A 12,852-nucleotide genomic window follows, 5' to 3' on the forward strand; every position below is an offset into this window, starting at 1 on the left:
AAGTGTAGATTTAACGAAGTGATTTCGATTTCCCAACGCACATTAATACAGCCTAATATGTTGAAAACATCGGAACAACGACGCAAATTCAACGTTTCACCCGATTCAACGAAGTTCTTTCTTTCTTTCTTTTTTTTTTCTTCTGGCATGTTGGGGGGGGGGGGAGGCTTGGTCCATTTGTGGCAACCACCCTATTTTTGGCCGCGATGCCCTCCCTTGTTGTGGGAGCGTGGCATTAGCCTTCCGGTGAACACCACGAGCTATATATGCAAGCCCATGCCGCACTACGACTTGACTGCCATCGATGGAGATGTGTCGGTTGCCCTGGATCTAACCGACACCTTGGAGATGTGTCGGTTAGATCTGTAAAAAATGGGCAAAAATTAAGCCCGCGAACTGTTCCAACAGTGAATACCCTTTCCAACAAGCGCAGGAAGCAAAGGCGAAGACGCTGAGACGGGAAGATGTGGCTGATCGAGAACAAGGAATAGGGGCGAAAACATGCCATCGCTGCAATATGGAGCACGAGGCCTACACCTGAGCATACACCTGACACGTTCACGTACTTTTTTTTTATGCACGGCAAACACGCCGTTTAAGGAGCTTGGATACATGAGTGAGTGAGTTATAACGCTTTATTACGGATGACACTGCGGCCTATTTGGGATGACGTGGGAGAGGGGAAAAGGCAGCTAAACGCGATGTATTAGTCATGGTTTCAGTGGCGAAGGCCACCAGCGACTGCAGCACAGCATTGCAGAGAAGGCCGAGCTTCCAGACTGGCGGATCCAATCGCCGCAGCTTTTGATGGTGACCGCGTAGTGGCCGCATTGGAAATGCGCGTATGGCGCTGTCTGACTGGTGCGTGGATATGCTTCGCAACATGTATTTTTTTGCTTTATTTGTGTGTGTGTGAGAGAGAGAGAGAAAACTCCTTGAAGAAAAGCAGAAAAGATTGCCGGTGTTTGTCGAACCCAGCGTACATGCATTACTCTGCGCACGAAGAAGGATCGGGAGCGAAAAGGAATGGGGTGCAGGAGTTATACGCAAACAAAAGGCTCTAGCCAATTATTACTTTGACAGGTTATATGGAAATCCGCATAGCCATTTTTTTTTCTTCTTCTTTGTAGCCCGGAGGGCTTCATCTCAGCTGACATCGCGAGTGTACTCATAGGTTTAATTAGGTGAAAAGTAATTATGATTTCTGGACGCCAGGATTGGCAATAGAACGTTAGCTTGGTGGAATAATCATTCAAGAACTTCAATGAGATCTTGTGTACTCTCCCCACCGTCGAAAGGAAAAGCAATGGACTACCGATGCGGCCAGCGTACCTGAGATGTTATCGAATCGCGCCGAACAAACCGCAATTTTCTCCTACGAGGGTGCATAAATTTCACGGACGTTCTCATGGTGCGGTCGCGTTTTCTTTCGACAAAAAACGAGGTGAGAGAGACAGAGACGGATTCCGAAGGAACAATGGCAACAACAACGAGCAAGGGAAAATGAAATTACAGGGGGGAAGCGCAGACGCATATCGGCCCTTCCGGCCTGTGCCGTATGCGAAGCACAGAGAGCGCTATTTTCACACTCGTGGCCGCGCCGACTGACGAGATCTTCTTCAAGGTCTCCAGCACCCGAGCACGCCATACTTCGAGGCTTAGCGTCGTCGATGTTTTCGTTTTAAGCGTGTTTTCTTTTTTCTTGTTACACCGAAACACGAGTCCACCACAGGGTTTAAGAAAGAGAGGGAGAACAGCACACTGCGTGTAACATCACACGCGGTGCGTGCGTCGGGGAGACATGCATTACCCCGTTCACGCTAGATTGACTGACAGCCATGCGAGCACCTGATATGCTATCTTCGCGCAGAGGTGCACAAGGCGGCACCAAAGGGTGTCGGCGCACTGCGGCGCCCACCTTGTGTTCGTGCCTGCGCGAGCATGCTGCCGCATTGGCAGACTATAGGTGCGAGCTCCTGGGTATCCTTCTTTCTTATTTTTTTTTCTTTCGCGGGGGGGGGGGGGTAGGGAGGGGACGGCAACCTTCGAGCAGATTGGCCGAGTAATACCACCGGCGGTGACGTAACGAACTCCTCCTCGCCACGTCCGGCATCGCGATCAGCAGAAGGCAACCCACAAGGTATACGCTCAGCCGTGGAAGTCCCGTCTGCCTGGTGACAGGTCGCGTCGACGGGTGTGCGTCGCTACAACGTCGAAAATCACCATGGACTCATTACCTGAGGTGAATGGCTACTCGATTTCGCTTAACTCTGACGCCACGAGGATTATTTAAACTTATTTTTTCCATGTCGGCGCGCTGTCACAATTTAATGTGACGCACTCACTTAAGACTATACGGGGAAGAGAGCACTGGCATGAACGCGTGCGTTTTCAGTGATATCCCACCGCTATGCGCGCGCGGCACGGTTGTGCCGTGAGGGCAGGCGTTTCTTTTACTGTCATGACCAAAAATGAAAGGCGCGTACAATATATAAAACGACAAAAGTGAATGCTGCGATTAGAAATGTAGATGTATAATTCTAGAGCCAGATTCATAATTCGGAAGCTTGCCCTGTACCGAAGCGCTTAGTTTATTGTACATATTGCGTCTTCGTGAGAGGTTAATTAACATAAGGCGATGTTTCTTCCGAATTATCTCGTTGGGATTTCTAGCTGGACTGAAGAGCACTGGCAGTAATGAGAGACGTGCCCGGAGAATCAACAACTGATAGTGATCTAAACACGTGACATTCGTGCGCATCGGCGGACAACGCAACGTGGTCAGGGACGTGCGTCAAACAATACGTGGCACCCACTCTTATCTTCTTAAAAGTTCAGCCATGACACTTGGGTGTGTTGGCATAGACTTTGGGAGCACTATCTATGCAGTCGTATATGTTTGGTTCTGTTCCCTTCAAGGCCATCGCGTTTTAACCATGACGCTGTTACGGAGTTCTTGTCTTTCCCGGTTCGGAAGTGTGTATTTGAATGCATGTGCGACGGCGTACGAGACGGGGATGCATATATTGATCCGAGCAGCTCGCTATCTTAGCCGGCGCGTTATCTAGTTAAGCTTACATAGTGGATGGCGCTATAGCGGGGTCGGATACAGGTACAGCATGAAGCGGGCAGTGCTTACTTCAGCGGTCATGTAACATGTCATGTAACATGTGTAACATGTAGACGTGCCACGCGGGCCTCTGGAACCGCCGGTGGGTGCAAGACTCGCGCATGCGGCCACCGGTATTTCAGGCCACAGAGCATATTCTATAATGTCCAGGTCAAAACGCAAACCGTTGCATGCTGACATACTGCAAGGTCTGATTGCGACGATTGAAGTAGATCGCAGCACTGAAATGAGTGCCCCAGGTATGGGTATCACCTACAGGGGCTGTATGTCGCAGCCTTATGTTGCAGTTCCTGTTTCGCCGGTTTCATCAATCAAATTCACACGTGATGAAAACCACGAACCGTAAGGGCAACTGCGGACGCCCGGAAGAAAATGCGATATTGCGCTCGCACTGAGTACAAGTATCGCGGTGTCTTGTCCTACTCTTGTCTCTGCAGTAACAAATATACCATTGGTGTACCGCGGACGGAACGGGATAAAGGCGCAAACACGGCGAAAAATCCATGAAGTTATTCTCAACACATCAAAATCTCGTCACGAATTTTTAGGCAGTATATAAGGAACTTATTACGCTCCATATCTTCATACTCATAATAATGCAAGCGCGTGAAGACTGGCCACAGAATACTGGAAGAGTGCACATGCCGCCACCGGGCTCCAAAAATTTTGTACAGAATTTAGGAGCCATAAAGTATGGGCGTCTTCGATATTTCGGGAACAAAGAGCGCCGCCAATTAAGTCTACATAAGGTGGGTATAGTTGGAGTGGCGGAAATTGTGGTCTATCGCGTACTTTTTTTTTTCACTTTTGCTTTTGTCTCTGTCAAATTTTCCTAGTAAGGTATCGTGATTTCCACGGGAATCATTGTACCAGAAAGGTTTTATAAGTTCCACAATCTCGTCATAAAACAGGGAATTACGCGACGATGCTTCTCCGTATGTACCGAACACAGCCAACGTTATACGGCGTAGTCCGCGCCAAACGTATGGACAAAGTGAGGAAGTTAGGCGGAATCGCGAGGTGTACACGTAGCGAGCACAAGTTAGTTGCAATGTAAAAGCGCGCGCTGCGTCGAACGCAAGCACCGCATCATCATATTTGGAAGCACGGTAACAGAACTGCACTTGTACTGTACAGGATCTCTCGGCCACTGATAGGCATAAGCGAGTGAGAAAAACGAAATGTCCCGCTGGCCGTCACTTCGTAACTTCCGAGCTCGAGACTGGCGCTTGGTGTCTGACCCCCTTTTTGGGCTTTACCCAAGAGCACACACGAGCGACGTTTACGAAACAGTTATCACAACAACGGTTGCCAAATGCATTTGTTATGTGTGATCAACTAGCTTATTAATTATTTAATTATATTTTTCTTTATTCTCTCTCTCTCTCTTATTCTTGCTGATTAAGTCGTATATCTTGTGCGGATAGTTCCTAAAGCTTACAGCACTGCACGTGAGGACCTTGCGTCACGCTAGAGAAAATTTCTGTGAAATTTGCCGAGCAGTGGGCTTTGAGCCGCTGAGGTGGCCGTCTTTCTTGACGAAAGTGTTTCTTTTTGGTCGGTCTGTTTAGGGGCAGGGGACTGTTCTCTGCTACAGTGATAGACTCCGCATGTGGTAACAGTGGTCCTCATCATTCTGTTAGTGATGCTTTGCTGATTCTGTGATTCTGATTCTCTGATTAGTGATTCTGCTAGCTCGTTTTGGGGGAACAGTGGTATAAACTACTGGACAGTGCGTCGCACTCCCAGCACTGCGACTAATATAAACTTTTGTTTGTTTGCTTGCTTCTTCGTTTCTCTTTGCTGCGCAGCAAATTGGGGCGCTTCGAGACCGGAAAGTCGAGTTGGACGAGTGCAACAACAACTCGCAGAACGAGAGCCACCTGCTGTCGAGGACAGTGAGCGCACTGGGCGACGAGGCGTTCAGCGTCGTGACTGTGCAAACGAAAGGCGTTGACGCGGAGAGAGTCAACGGCTTCGATGGCAGGAAAGAGAAGTCGCGCTGCCCATCGGCGGGCAGCGTCCGAAGCGCCAAGTCGTCCGGGGTCACGTGGAATGAGAGCGTGGTCGAGCACTCCGTTCAGAGCACGACTAGGTACTCAAAGGATGAGGACGTCTTGAGACCAAGGTACACGGGCGGGTTTCTTCCGACTTCCTCGGCGAGAAGTGCGAAGTGCTTTGGCTTATGCATTTCGCGGATCAACTCCGATCCTGCATTTCATGTGCCGGTGTGCCGCAAAGTTGCATGCTAATAAGTAAAGTATTCAGGATGTAAGGTGTAGATCAGATAATCAGTGGTCTGGTAGAGTAACAGGACGGGTGCCAATGGAATGAAAACGCAGTAGAGAACAGCAAAAGACGGTTTGCGATGACATCACGAAATTTGCAAGTGTGGGGCGGAAGTCGGCTCGTGCAAGACATGGCTAATTGAAGATCGCTGGGAAAGGCCTTCGTCCGTGAGTAAGCACGTATGACGATGATGATCGTTTCTCGTGGAGGTGCAAGTGGAGAGTAAAGCTAGCCGCCTGCATCGCTGCGGAAAGACAGAGAATCCAAAAGCGTGTACGTATATGAGCCTGTAGTCAGCACTGGAGCGGAGTGCTTACCGTCTCCCTCTTCTCCTCTTTCTATTCCCCTTTCCCCCACATCGATTGTAGCGTAACAAATCGGGTGCTCGTCTGGTTGACCTCCCTGCCTTTCCTGTCCTTGCTCTCTCTCTCTCTCTCTCTCTCTCTCTCTCTCTCTCTCTCTCTCTCACACACACACACACACACACACATTCCTGTAGGACAAAAAGAATGCGAAAAGAAACGTGGCGCGACAGAAACGCGAAGAGGTACGGTATGACAGTGACGAGCAGACAATTGTTAGAAAGCGAAATCATTATATACTCAGGAGTGTAACGCTTTATCTGAGCGAGCGAAACTAGAGCAGGCAATAACACAACATCGAAATGCAGAGCAATTTCTCCTCACCGCGTCTGTCGGCTTCGTTTTCTTTTGCAGGAGTTTCTTCAGTATCGTGCTTAGTTGCATCTACGGAGTGTTCGTCTTCACCATGGGTTCCACTTTCTGCGTTACCGACCGAGTTCTGGACGAATTTCATGCGCCCGAGGTAGGTCGTTGTCTCTTTGTACTTCCCTTCCTCTTGATGCGTCTGATGACAGGCCTTGCACACCACAAAATATGTGTAAAATATTAGTGCTGTCAGTGAGAAAACGGTTCATCTGTGGAAGTTCAAATAAGAAGAAGATTGATCTTATCTTGCTGCATTTTGCAAACCTCTTGTATGCGAATCACGACATTGGATTACAGGTTTAGTACAGGTGAAAATCAGCCAATCTCTTTCTGTGTCTTCTTTTTTTAATTAAAAAGTTATAACGCGTGAGACGGTTCCGTATAATCATCGTATCTAATATGTACAGTACCGTACGCTTTAGGCAGTACACCTAACTGGTTATAAGGCAGACCCGCCGTGGTTGCTTAGTGGCTATGGTGTTGGACTGCTGAACACGAGGCCGCGGGATCGAATCCCGGTCACGGCGGCCGCATTTCGATGGGGGCGAAAACACCTGTGTACTTAGATTTATGTACACGTGAAAGAACCCCAGGTGGTCAAAATTTCCGGAGTACTCCACTACGGCGTGCCTCATAATCAGAAAGTGGTTTTGGCACGTAAAACCCCATAATTTCTTTTTTTTTTTTATAAGACAATATAAGTGCGATATTTCTCTGATGTCCAGTACCGAGGGAGAAAGTAGCTGAAATGAAACGTTAGACACACACCTACGCATAACAAAAAATAGTCAAAAAAATGTCAGCTGTAATCGTTGGCAAAAATACTTAGCGGAGCTTAAGAGTGAGCCAAATATACGCGTGTACATCGCGCGTGCGCGGTCTCTCCGTTCGAACGTGTCTTCCGTGCCAACGTGCAGATCTTCAGCATAGTGATCGCGTCGGTGGGCATGAGCTGGCTGGCGCTGTTCCACGTGGACATACTGTGGTACAAGCACTCAGCCAGCCGCCAGGTGCGCTCCAAGGTGCGTCCCTCGCAGAGCGGGCTCTACGTGCACAGCGCCGCCAGCGTGTTCAGCACGTACGCCCGCAAGACTCCCGCCCCGCAGCTGTGGTTCCTGAGCGGACGGCACAGCGGCAGTTTCTACCTCAAGGGCGGCATGGTCGGTGAGTCGGCCACGTGTCTCTCTGCTCCGTCGAGCGCGCTTCTGCACGCGTGCCTGCACGCGACACCGCACCAGTGACGGAGACATCGCTTTCGTCAACAGAGTGCCCATTTCATTAGCTTAGCACGGCTTGTATATATATATATATATATATATATATATATATATATATATATATATATATATATATATATATATATATATATATACTTATGAGCTTACGCAGCGAATGTACCACCTAGGAACTATCGTATTCATGGACTTGGATAATTTTTCTGGTCTTAAAGAAACGATATTCGTAGAGAAATGTGTAACAACGCGATGAGCACTTAAATGCGTTTTTTGTGTAAGGTTGGTATTTACACCGTCTGTTCTATTAACCCTGCCTTCGGTTACGAGTAGTTTCTGTACTCTCAACGCCTAATAGCTTTTGGGGCATCCACCTCTCGCTGCTGAAGTAGTCTCTCTCTCTCTCTCTCTCTCTCTCTCTCTCTCTCTCTCTCTCTCTCTCTCTCTCTCTAGCTTAGCCTTCACAAATGTAAAGTACAATTCACCTCCATTTTATGCTATCCTAGATACCCCCGCCGGGTTCCGCTACGTTCTTACGCCGAAGCTGTTTACCTCTAGCCCCTGTATGCATCCCCACGTGCGTTCCCGGGGGAGAGGGGGGGCGGTATCCTGGCCGGCTTACATTCATATGGGAGACAGGAATGTGTGCGCTGATCCCGGAGACAGTGCAATACCGGGCATGCGTTCCCAGAAAAAAAAAGAGGGGGGGGGGGGGGGGCGGGGTGCACTCTGGCCGGCTTGCGTCCCTATCAGGGCGCGTGGACAGGAATGTGTGGGCCCATCACGGAGATAGTGCAATACCGGGCCGACCCGCGGCGAAGGTGAAGCAGGCTTCAAGCACTCCGCCGATTTCCATAAATACGTTTAATATCTTGGATCCATATAGAACCACATAAATTCAGCGTTGCAAGAGAAACATTATATACACACATTAGAAAGTGCACTTAGTGTAGCAAGTTGGCCTTCATGCGCTTTATTTCTTTTAAATCCTGTTCGAAGAGTAAGGAGAGGGGGTAAGGGTGTGGCGACGGCGCCTGTGCACGTTGCCTGGGCTTCTGTCACTATAACGTCACGCGGGTCGGAGGTGCTGGCGCGGCTGTAGCAGCGGTTATGCATGCTGTATGTATGGGAGGTGTGATGACTGCGGCGACGTATTAAAAAAAAATTATGATTTCATAATGTATGCTGCCCATGCATGCAGCCTATGAATGTAGCCCATACATGCACCCTAAACAGCTTCGCTGGTAATCCATCCCCATATGAATGTTGCGGCCTCACAAATTTTTCATCATTGCATGGAAATCGCTCGTATACTACTATTGCACACGCGCCAGCGAGCTCTTTGATCGTTAACTCTTCAGCACGAAAAAGCTATGAAAGTACTAAAGAGATAACCACACGACACGTTCTGTACACAACACAAGGACTAGCGTAGATTTTTTCAATCGGCCCTAAGGGTCAAGCGCGCTCTACTGTAATCCAAACATGTAACGTAGCCGACACCGAATTTGCCACGTGTGTGCAGTACACGACTTAGGACGTCTCGGTCTTCCGCACGCTTGTGCGATTTCGTAGCCAACAGCCTGTTTGGTATGCGCGAACCCTGACAATGCTGAACACGTCTGCACGTTCACAGTATGTGTCTTGAAGGCTGGTTGCACCACAATAAGAGTCTTTATGAGGCGAAGCCTGCTTCTGGTTGAAGTACGTGTATAACGAAAATGATACTATGGGCACCGGTGAAGGTGGCTACAGATAAAGATTTATGTGTATCATAACTTGGAATCGAACCTGTGTCCTCTTGATTCTGAGGCTGGTGTTCAGCCGTTTACACCTTCAGGACGCCTGGTACCTGCATGAGCCGAAATGATTTACAGCCCCGGCTGCAATGCGCGCGAGTCCTAGTGAACGTTGATGGTATCAGTAGCTTCCAGCGGTGGCGTAACGATTTAACAAGTGAAACGCGCCGAAGACACGACAAGTAAATCGAACACATGTATGTTCGTACAGAAGCGAGTTTTAAAGTAGGCAACTTTCAGAACTTTCGATCTTATGGTAAATTGATCCGGTGGTTGTCAAAGAGGAGCCGAATGTAGCCGGAGGCGAATAAGACGTTGCCGAAGGAATCGTAACCGAGCGCTGCGACAAGTAACATGATGTTTCGAAACAACGTTAATGTTTCATTCTCGTCTCAATAACCCTCACATAACACATATCTTTCTTTCTGTTTTTTTTTTTTACTCTAGTCTTCTGCTTCTGCCATTTGGTGAACGAAGGCCTTTTGCTACAACGTAGCATTCAAGCTCTGCTGTGGCACGGATGCAACGCGAAGGACGTCCTCAACATAGTTTTCCATGTACAAAGACCGACATACTCTTTTTACCAGCTGTTCATGGCTTTCAAGTACTCAAACGTAGGTACCACTTTCCTTACATCACACTCGCGTGTCTTATGTATAGAGAGCGCATCGATACCACTGTTTTCCCGGTTCATTCTCTTTCCAGATTGTGATAAACCACTCGACTGCTCTCGCTAGGTTCGGTCTCATGCACATGATTGGCACTTGCCTGCACTTTTGGTTCAGCAGCATCGTGCAAGAGTACCGGCATAACACTCATTACGGCGATGACAACGGTTACTTGGGTAAGCTTATGTTATTGCACAAAGCTAATAGTTGCACAAGTGCACCTACTTTGTGGTACGAAAGAGAAAGAGGGAGAGTACACTTTATAGAAAAGAGCGTACCTTTATTGCATCATGAACGCATAGAAAGATACGTAAACGTAATTTAATATGGATAAGGAAACGTGTGAGGCGGAAACAAGGTGAAGACCGCGGCCGCGGAAAACTGTTTACGTACGATGTGCTTGGGTAGAAGACATGCTGTATCTGTAAGCATGCTGCTTTGACGGCCGTCTTGTCGTGTAGAGTGGGACTTGTCGGTGTGCAGTATAGGGGTGTCAAGCCAGAATGGCCGCCGTGTCCCTACCTCACTTATCCTGCCTAATCTGATCCTCCCTTATTTTATACCAAATCCTTGTCCTCTACCACCGCTCCTCATCTGACAAGCACTTTTGACGCCCCCTGCTGCTGTTCACCATCGCCTCCGTTCTTTTCTTTCGTCCTTACAGCGGTGGCGAACGAGACAGCTTACAAGTTCCTTGGTAACGACTCAGTTACCAACGGGGGTCCCATGTTCAACACGATTGCCATCACGCCCTACCTGCACCCGTTCACCATCGAATACAACATCATCCTGGCGGGCGTCTGGTTCATCGTGTGGCAGAACGTGGGCACCGAACCGAGCCACCACTTCGCGAGGCGGGAGTCGGTGTCCGAGTCGAGCGCTGAGCAGCAGCACGACGCCAGCTACCACAGCAACCTGGTGGTCAGCGCCGATTGCCACGCCGCCAACAAGGGCCTCTTCGCCGGCATCTTCCTCCTGCTCACGGCCATCGTGTCGCTCGTCATCGGCCAGGTGGCGTTCAGTGGACCCGACTTCGACGGAGTCGAGAGCATAATATTCCTCGTCCAAGACACCGGCCTCATCGTCGTGTCACTCCTGGCCGTTGTCTGGGGCTACGTCGAGATCTCCAAGCTGGACTTCAACGTCCACCCCATCACGCTTCTCGACGACGTGCTGCTGTACGTGCCCCTGCCCTTCTACTTCGTGTACTACATCATGTCCGTCACGGCCGATGTGTGGCACTGGAACTTCACCAGCGTTGTCAGCCACCTGCTGACCGTGGCCCAGGTGGTGCTGCAGACGATATTCCTGAGTGACGGCCTCCGGCGATGTAGCAATGCGAGACGACACCGGTTCACCAAGCCGGGAAGGGAGATGGTCACGTTCCTCATCATCTGCAACGTCACCATCTGGGTGACCAACACGTTCAACATGGAGAAGCACCATCTGAACCAGTACGTTCGCCTCTGCTTCGGCGACGACGCCTGGGTCATGGTCAAACACGCCACATTCCCGCTGATGCTCTTCTACCGTTTCCACGCTTCCGTGTGTCTCGCCGATATCTGGAAGTCCGCCTACGAGAGTGGAGATTGAACGCCCGCGATGAACTCGTTTGTAACACAAACACGTGCACCATGATCAAAACGGAAAGTCTCAGCTAGAACTGTCTTTTGTATTTTTCTGTGTTTGTTGTAGTAGCTATAATGCGATCGTTTTTGTAGCTATCATGTTTGCTGCTGTCATTCTGTGTTTATCGTCGTGCAGTGGAGCGGTAATTTAAAGACAGGGTAGCATCGCTTTTGTATTTTCAGGGTGAATTCCATGCCAAGGTACCGTCAGTCACTTCCTAACTTTTTTGTTGAATAACGCAGTTACCGTCCGCCTCTGGGCGGTCAAAGAACGCACAGTGAATGTTGCTCTGGATTGCTCGCGTCCGTTGTTTATGGCGTTATGTTTACAATAACCTTCCGTGAAGGTTATTAATATACTATATTACTGTTACTATAGCTGTGGCTACTTGTTACGTTTTGAGTGAGTAAGTGAAATAACTTCGTTGAAGACACCAGCGGATTGAGGCCTGGGCCTAGCCCGCGCCAGGGGCGGTAGAGAGACCCTGTCTCCCAGCCGCTTCTCGAGGTCACTGGATGGCCTATAGTTGGTCTTGGCGATCTCAGCTGATCGGTGCGGCTTTCCACCTTACGTTTTGTCTCATGTCATTTTTCACGGCACATATGACCGATCTCGGTCATGTCGCAGCAGGCCTTTGGCAGTCATGTATATACTTAGAAAATAACACTTATAGTGAAAGTATCGATACATGTCTTCCTCGTGAGATGCAAAACCTATCATCGAGATAACCTTAGCCAAGGTGCCAAACGAAAATAAAAAAAAATTCCGGAAGATTCAGCGTACCTCGTTGGAATCTACACACGGCGAAACTTTGATTAAATACGTAAAGAGTGTTGGAACGCACTTGTTACTTTTTGTGTTACTGCAAGGTCCTATGGAAAGCCCTCGCCCAGACCGCATCATCCACGTTGCAAGCTGTCCAAACACAGCCCCTTCGCATGTGCTCGGGTGTACGCGCGCATTCGCCCTCGCCCCCACGTGCTTTACGCAACTCTCGGCGATAATCTCAAAGAGCTAGAAGTAGGATGAACTGAGCAAGTTGGTAGGTGTTCATCGTTAACTCTTCAGCAGGAAAAAAAAAAAAGTAACTACGCTAGTCCTTGTGCTGTGTAGAGGACGTGTCGTGTGGCTCTCTCTTTAGTCATTTCGTAGCTCTTTCGCGCTGAAGAGTTCACGCGCCGCGTGCTGCTGCTCGGAGTAGAAAAAAAAAAACGCGGCGCGCGGCGCGTCCGCCAATCAGAGTTCAGGTAAGTCACGTGGCATTTGGTCACGTGGCATTTTTTTTTCCCACCAGATGGCCCTGCTTTCTGCGCGTCTCTTTACGCGTCTCTAGTGTTTCTGTATATGCTCCCGGGAGCATATGCAGGAACACTATAC

The 12,852-nt window shown here is 49.2% G+C and overlaps 1 protein-coding gene and 1 pseudogene across 1 annotated transcript; one reads left to right on the forward strand and one right to left on the reverse strand.

Moving 5' to 3' along the window:
* The first annotated feature begins 2,135 nt into the window (after nucleotides 1-2,135).
* LOC142579203 (proton channel OtopLc-like) lies at nucleotides 2,136-12,468 on the forward strand. The gene is made up of 7 exons (XM_075689182.1): nucleotides 2,136-2,242; nucleotides 4,942-5,258; nucleotides 6,136-6,244; nucleotides 7,065-7,311; nucleotides 9,626-9,792; nucleotides 9,884-10,022; nucleotides 10,511-12,468. Exons 1-7 carry the CDS (start codon nucleotides 2,225-2,227, stop codon nucleotides 11,437-11,439), a joined length of 1,926 nt encoding a protein of 641 aa, XP_075545297.1. The 5' UTR covers nucleotides 2,136-2,224; the 3' UTR covers nucleotides 11,440-12,468.
* LOC142580635 (U2 spliceosomal RNA) lies at nucleotides 8,147-8,352 on the reverse strand (annotated as a pseudogene).
* Nucleotides 12,469-12,852: the final 384 nt, after the last annotated feature.

Source organism: Dermacentor variabilis, chromosome 4, assembly GCF_050947875.1.
Source record: "Dermacentor variabilis isolate Ectoservices chromosome 4, ASM5094787v1, whole genome shotgun sequence".
In the NCBI taxonomy this organism is placed as follows: Eukaryota; Metazoa; Arthropoda; class Arachnida; order Ixodida; family Ixodidae; genus Dermacentor; species Dermacentor variabilis.